Raw genomic sequence first — 7,663 nt, 5'->3', positions numbered from 1 at the left:
ATTATTGTAGTACATATTTCCAATTAAGCTTCTGCTTTGCTGTTCTAAATAAGCTGTCTCTCTGTCTCCTCCTCTCTGCAACAATCTCCTCAACTTTTCTGTTAGGATAGCATGAGTTTATAACAAAATGTGTCCTAGAGGCTTGTTCACCGAGAAATAGGTGAAGAACTTGAGACATTGAAAATCCATTACATCATTTGGAATATTCACTTTTCAGCTGAAGCTAATCTGCATCCCTCTAAATTCTCCAGGTATCTCTCTGTCTCACACCTGAGACGAAGAGTAGCTATATTCCCATTCATGCTTCAGCACAGCTGCAGTTCAGGCTATCACCTCCCTTTCTCTTGGGTGACTGAACCTCACTTCTGTGCTTCTTTTGGGAAGCTTCTTTCACATCAAATACACCCTAGCATCAGCAATAGCTTTTCATAGATTAAGATGTAGACTGCAAACAGTCACAGATTTTAAAGCCAACTGATGCAATTTTTTTTCAAGGTAAATGAAATCTGTAAGAGGTAAACAGAAAAAATGCGGTAAATTATCTCAATGAACGGAATGTTTACCTTCATTTCTCTGAGTTTGAAGTTTGCAGCCATGATACACTTGTAACTGGAGAAGTTCTTGCTGCTTTGCCAGGACAGCTCCATTCTTCTCCGGTTTAATGTCAAGTTTGAGATAGGCAATTCTTGTGTCCCTGCTGAAATGGTTACAGGATAAGTTCAAATTAGAATATGGTGCTGCTACTGTTAAATAGAGAGTATAGTATATTTCAGGCCTAAATTCACTATTACCAGCTTAATTTCAAATAACTCTAATAATGAGGAATTAAACACCATTCCTCGGACTACATAAAAATATACTTACGCCCCATACACTGAAGGTCAGCATGCAAAGGACAAAATAGCATCATGCACCAACAAATCATGCATGTGAGTCCAAGAGCGCGAAACATCTTTTCTTCTCTGTAAAGATACAATGAAGCCTTCAGGGGCAAAAAGAAAATAAAAAATTTAAACAAAAGAAAATTACATCAAAGTGCATTTTTTTTTTTTTTGCTCCAAATCTTCATTTTCTCATGACAAGAGCAAAAAAAAGCTGCTTAATTCACCCCTGGAACATATTCTTCAGAAAAGCTGAGCTGTGCTTCCGGATTTCTGGTAAAGACATTGAGATTTTGGAAAGGGTCCAGAGGAGGTCAACTAAGATGATCAGGGGGCTGGAGCACCTCCCCTATGAGGACAGGCTGAGGGAGTTGGGCTTGTTCAGCCTGGAGAAGAGAAGGCTGCGGGGTGACCTCATTGCAGCCTATCAATACCTGAAGGGAACCTACACCCAGGAGGGGAGTAAACTCCAGGAGGAGTTTACACCAGGAGGGGAGTAAAGAAGGGCTGATAACAGCAGGACTAGGGGAAATGGTTTTAAGTTGAAGGAGGGAAGATTTAGGTTGGATGTTAGGGGGAAGTTCTTTACTAGGAGAGTGGTTAGGCCCTGGAACGGGCTGCCCAGGGAGGTTGTGGATGCCCCGTCCTTGGACGTGTTTAAGGCCAGGTTGGACGGGGTCCTGGGCAACCTGATCTGAATGTGTATGTTTGGTGGCCCTGCTAGGCAGGGGGGTTGGAACTACATGATCCTTGGGGTCCCTTCCAACCCAGGTGATTCTGTGATTCTGTGATTCTGTGATTCTGTGGTAAGCACCTATTCTTTAAAAGATCTGAGTAAGCTCACTATTATACTATTATCTACTGCAAGACAGCAGTTTGAGATGGAGAGGCCACTAACTCTCGTTACTATACATCCATTCGTTGACAGCGCAGGGACCATGACTTAGGATTACTGTTCTTTATATCCTTTCAGATATTTGTCCTAACCATCAAAAAGCTAAGTGTTCTTGCTTTCTGATCCTGTGAACAGCCCTGCCAATTTTACAAGAGAATCAAAGTCACAGAATTGTTAAGGTTGAAAAAGACCTCTAAGATCATCTCAATCCATTGCCCCATTCCCACGATGCTTACTAACCACACCCCTCAGTGCCACATCCATACATTTCCTGAACATCTCCGGGATAGTATAGAATGAAGGATTAAAGTTGGAAAGACTTCTCAGATCATCAAGTCCAACCCCAATCCACCCCCACCATGCCCAGTGATCATGTCCCTCAGTGCCACATCCACATGGTTCTTGAACACCTACAGGCGCAATGACTCTACTACCTCCCTTAACAGTCTATGCCACTGCCATGTTATGTAGTGCTCCAGTTTCTGCTGCAGAATGACCATCTAGTTTGGCTTTCAATTCTTTGGTGAAGGCATCTTTTCGGAAGTGGGCAGTTTGGTTTTCAGCACTGTCAGGCTGTGGGTGACTCACTTCTTCAGGAGTGCCCTGTTAAATCAAGCATCAGCACCAAGTTTGAAGCTTGTTTCTCTTCCTGTTAGTATCTTAGCTGTGCATGGAAAACACCATGAGCTTTGACTTGTTCATGCAAAGCAGGAGGAAAAAAATCTCAGTATCTGCAAGGTCTTAGCAGGAATGAAATACTGACCTACTTTTCTTAGCACTGGCAAGTGTACAGTTTTGCTTAAAAAGAATTTGAGGCTGACTTCAAATGTTCATATAGCAAAACATTAGCAGTGTTTGAAGCAGACTTGTCCACCCCACAGCCCATGGGCCACACGCAGCCCTGGGCAGCTACTAGCGTGGTCCCACAAAATTATAAATTTTATTATTATTGTGTGATTTTTAATAACATTTTTCATGAATTCATTGAGCTTAGCTCAAGTGCCAACTGTGTAGGCAACAATGGAATGCTGTGGAGAGACGTGCAGTGCAGTGCTAGTTACACCTCTTGTGCCCTCCACACACATTAAGCTGAATTGATGTCTCGTGCATTACACTGTACACGTGTTTGTGTTGCTTGGTGAGTAAGATGCAATGATTGTCAACAATATTTCAACCCACCTACACATATGTATGTCTGTGGAAATATATGGTTGTTTTTTTTGTTACTAAGTGCCTATGTAAATTTTCTTATTTCTTATTAAACTTGGACTTGTGTTACTTCATAACATCACTCATTCACTGAGGAAGAAATATCCAACTTCTCAAAAAGCTCACAAAAATATAGAATAATTTTAGATAGATTCCTAATGAGTTTTGTGATATGTATTTGATTTGTGTTTCACAAAATCAAGGTCAATTATCACACTAGTTGTATTTTTTTTGTTGCCCTCCTTTTAATGTTTTAATTATATATACATATATATATATATGAAGTTTTGTTACACATATACATTAACTATATTATATATTGTATATGCGAACAAAGGTAAACCTAAAGGTTGGACAACCATGGCTTAAAAGCATTTCCCTAAGTTACTTCTCATTCTTTTTTTAGAGGCAAAGTGATTGTTACCATCCCTCCAAGTGTTCAAGAAATGTTTAGATGTTGTACTAAGGGACGTGGTTTAATGTAGAAATATTGTTGTTAGGTGAACAGATGGAATGGATGATCTTCAAAATCTTTTACAACCTTAATGATTCTAAGATTCTATGACTCTGTCACTTCCAGTATTATTTACTATCACCTTTTCTTCTTTCCTTTTCTGACCACATACCAGCTTAGGAAAGTTTTCCATTCAGAAAAGTGCCCTAGATACTGGAATTCCGATGAGCCTTACCACATTCCATTTGACTATGGATAACCTTAGATACAGCTGCTTTTCTATTCTCCTGAGCATGCCAAATAGAAGCATCCATCATAAACTTTATATTTCTATCAGTTTCTGACTAACCTGAATTAAATTCATTTATTTATTTTTTTAATGTGGTTCCTCGCTTTTCACCCCTTTTGATGGAGAACTGAGTGTACTAAACAATCCCATTTCTTTGGTGTAGTTTCCTGCATCCCACTATTAAACATGATGCATTTTTTCCTGTGCTTTCTTTGTTCCTTATTTCTTTTGGATCCAGAACTTGTTGAACTTTACTGTGGACATAAAGCATGAGCATGTATTCTTCATAATCAAAATTTGACGCTTCCTTACAGGACCATGTCTGTAACAATTTTGAACTAACAAATAAATTGATCCACAATTGAACTTTGACTAAAAATTACACTTAAGAAGTTGGGAAAGTGCTAAATCTGCTTCACTGATACCTAATCCAAAATTAGCAGACAGATATTTGCCTAAGTTAAAGACTCACACTTCTGAGATATGACCATTACATCAAGCTTTTTGTAAGTCATATGTTTTAAGTTTTCCCAACTTTTGTTTCTATCTTTAATGGATATACTTACAAATTTCTCATAAATGACAGAGAAAGGTGACTTCTGATTTGAGAATGCCTTTATTTTTCAATCAGACTTGTTTATCAATGTAATTATATTCTAATTTTTGTAATAATTTCATGCAGTGTTCCTGTGTTGAATCCAGCTGCTTATTACCCCTTTGCTTATTCTCCCCTTAAGGCTATTTTTGACACTATGACTCTATGTCTTAAGGAACAATTTAATAATAAACAGTACACAGCCTTTCTGGTCCTCTGAACCTATGAATTTCGTTCCATAAGCTGTAAACATCTTCCAGAACCTTATTCAGTTTTTGTATGGTATTCGGACTAGTTTTCCCCGAAGAAAAAGTATTACCTTAATGATCCTTTTCAAAGAATTCCTCAAAGGACATGAGATATCCTTTTTATAGGGCTAATTGTAGGACTATTTGGTAAACACAGGAACGTGGGGGGGGGGGGAGTGGGGAGACGCTTTGGCAGGGGGGTTGGACTCGATGATCTCTGGAGGTCCCTTCCAACCCCTACAATTCTGTGATTCTGTGATTCTGTGACACTTGCTATTTGTCTGTTAATTGCCTGTTTTTCTCCATTAACTGTTTTGGACATTTCAGAAGAACAGATTAAAATTGGTTCCATTTGTGGTTTAAGCAAAAATCCAGTCTGATCCAAGCAAGCTGGAGTTTTGAATGTGTTTGAAGGGCTTCTCACACTTCCTGGAAATGGCTCAACATGGCCAATCTGTTAGAATCTCCAGAAGTAGAGACAGGATAGGACACTGCGCTGGTGCATCAGCAGATAGAGTCTTCATGGTAGCGTGACACTTTCCTGCTTATCTCTTCAGCATCAGACTTTTCTTTCTAAGTTGTTCTGCAACAGTGAGGATGTGGCCACAGCTGCTGGGAAGTGATACTGAAGAATCTTAAATACAAGCATACAGAGGACTGGTACTGAAATGTTCTATGAGATATTGGTCTCAACAGTTATTTCACTTTCCCATGTTCTCAGTAATCTCCACAGGAATGTACACAGGAGTGTCAAGACCTCCTGTTATTCTCTACTCTTTTCCTATAACCATATTTTTCTGCATTTTACGTCCTTAGTTCAGTCACTTAGTCTTTTCTTGCTCTTTTCTTCATTCTACCCTGACTTTTGGGTGTTTGTTTTCTCTCTAAAATGTCTGCTCACCTTTCCTTTATTGTCTTTGCTTCATTCTTGTCATCTCCTTGTTTGCTCTCATGACTACCAGGCTTTCCATAGGTCCATATTACAAATTCTCTGTGTTTTCTAGTGGAAATGCTAATCTGGAGCACTGCCGAATGAGTCATCTACTGCTCAGAATAGAGATTGCTGGCATTGTTGTGTCCAGGCTCTGGGCATGTCATTGGGCTTGCTGTAGGAATAGCAGGAACTGCAAGTGTTCTTCTTCAGAAGAAATGATCTTTTTCATTGACCAGAGCACTGAAGGATTTTGCTTCCCAATGCATTTATGTTTCACAGTTGACTGACTTTTAAAGAAATTACACAAGAAATCACTGTTGTGTACTTTTTTTTTTCCCATTGCCCTAACTGAATGCACCAACAAATAGCTAGGTCTCCTGAATTTTCTCTGGGCTGCATTCAGAGCAAGGGATAGAGGAGCTGCAGAAAGACCTAATCCCTTTGCTTTATTCTTTCATTCCTTCTGCCTGGAAGTCAAGCCAGCATCACATCTCAAGGAGCCTTGTACCTCTAGGACCACTACCCTTTCCCAGACTGATCATTTGCGGACGGTTAAACTCTCTGCTCTGAACAGATCTCACTAGTGAAGGTGTCAGAAGGAAGGTGTAGTTATGCCAAAACAACTAGGAGTGTTATCTGAAGGATCACACAAACAGAAACAAAAATATGCTTGTGTAAGTAGTGTTTCCTCATGTTTTTCCTTTTTCTTTTTTTCTCTTTTCCTGGCCATCTTCACAAGTGTCTTGGCCTCTCAGCATGTAGTTATGCTGCTACATGGAGGAGAGATACAGAGGGAACTCAAGAACACAATGCCTACACTCTCACTTTTTAGTTTAGCTCTCTCCAAGGCAGATCTGCTCTTAAGCTAATCTATCCACCCAAGCTAAGTGGACATAAACTAGCTGGTGCTACTTGACCTTGGAGTCATGAAGAGTCCTAGCTTTCTTTTATTTAGTGGCATGCACATAGAGTTTATATTTAATTTTTCATTAGGAAAATCTTATCAAGGAAAACATCTAAATTACTGCTAAGCTTATTATCTAATGTTACCAGATGTATGATGTGTATTACTCAGCAACAGTGATCATATCCCTCGAAGACAGACAGTTTCACTGTGTGACAGTGAATGTGAGTATGTTTGATCTTTTGTAGCAAGGCATGGGCAAACAGTAAGCTCTGGAGTGACTTCTGTTCCAGAAGATGTTCGATGTTCCAGAAGAAAAATATGTTCACATTTAGAAGTTATAGCATATCTACAGTAGTTTTTACAGAGGCATCAATTAAATACTGACTTAAACACTTTATTTTCTTATCCTCTTTTTTCGGCATGTTCTTTTCTCTCAAGCTGTGAGTGTAGGATATTACCAGTAAAAGCCACCTGTAACCAAGATTTCTTGATTCTAACTCCTAGCTTTGCCAGTGGTTTTCTTTTCTTGAGTGGTTGTGGGAAAGTTACTGCTGCCCATAACACCCTTCAGTAAATGAAAATGTGAATTTTACTCATAGAGTGATGTGAACATAAAATGATGTTTTTACACTGCAGTCAACACTGCTTATACACTGCTTATATTTCACAGGCAAATGGAGATCACCATTAAGTGTACCAGGAGGCATATAAATAAGCATAGGAAAAATCCGGCAATATCTAACAGGCAATTAAGTATTTAGCTCATATTGATGTCTAAATGTTGCCTTCCAAGAATCAATTCAACCTCTAGATAGTTTTTTTTCATTTTTGTATATGATATAAAACTGGGAGAAATTGTTGCTGTAGCACTATACTGTTTTGCTTCAGAGGGACCTGGATGGGCTGATAAAGATCTCATGAAGTCAAAGGGAAACGTGCACCTGCTGTTCTTGTTCCTCATGGGGAGGAATAATCCCAAGCACAACTGGAAAGCAGCCATGCAAAGAGAGTCCTTGGAGTCCTGGTAGAAATGAAGCTGAACATGGGTCAGCTATGTTCCCTTGCCACAAAGAAGGTTAATTGTAAACTGAGATGCATTAGGCAAAGTATTGCCAGCACACTGAGAAAGGTGATCATTCCCCTCCACTCAGCACTAGTGAGGCCACCCCTGGAGTCCTGTGTACAGCTGTGGGATTTCCGGTACAAGAGAGACACAGATACACTGAAGTCAAGCAAACAATCACAAAAACA

At 39.5% G+C, this 7,663-nt stretch overlaps 1 protein-coding gene across 5 annotated transcripts in view; it reads right to left on the bottom strand.

The window, feature by feature from the left end:
• The window catches only part of LOC122177532, a 39,325-nt gene that overhangs the window by 11,995 nt on the left and 19,667 nt on the right, over window positions 1-7,663 (bottom strand). For all 5 annotated transcript variants that reach the window (XM_042867003.1, XM_042867004.1, XM_042867007.1 and 2 more), the window contains exons 12-13: window positions 865-982; window positions 564-697 (exon numbers count right to left, since the gene is read on the bottom strand). In XM_042867003.1, the coding sequence (XP_042722937.1) occupies window positions 564-697; window positions 865-982 (252 nt within the window). The remainder of the gene's footprint in view (window positions 1-563; window positions 698-864; window positions 983-7,663) is intronic.

The sequence above is a fragment of the Lagopus leucura genome, unplaced genomic scaffold, assembly GCF_019238085.1.
Source record: "Lagopus leucura isolate 7727_CA_CO unplaced genomic scaffold, USGS_WTPT01 Super-Scaffold_100001, whole genome shotgun sequence".
Classification (NCBI taxonomy): domain Eukaryota; kingdom Metazoa; phylum Chordata; class Aves; order Galliformes; family Phasianidae; genus Lagopus; species Lagopus leucura.
This window is presented reverse-complemented; position numbering and strand designations above follow the sequence as displayed.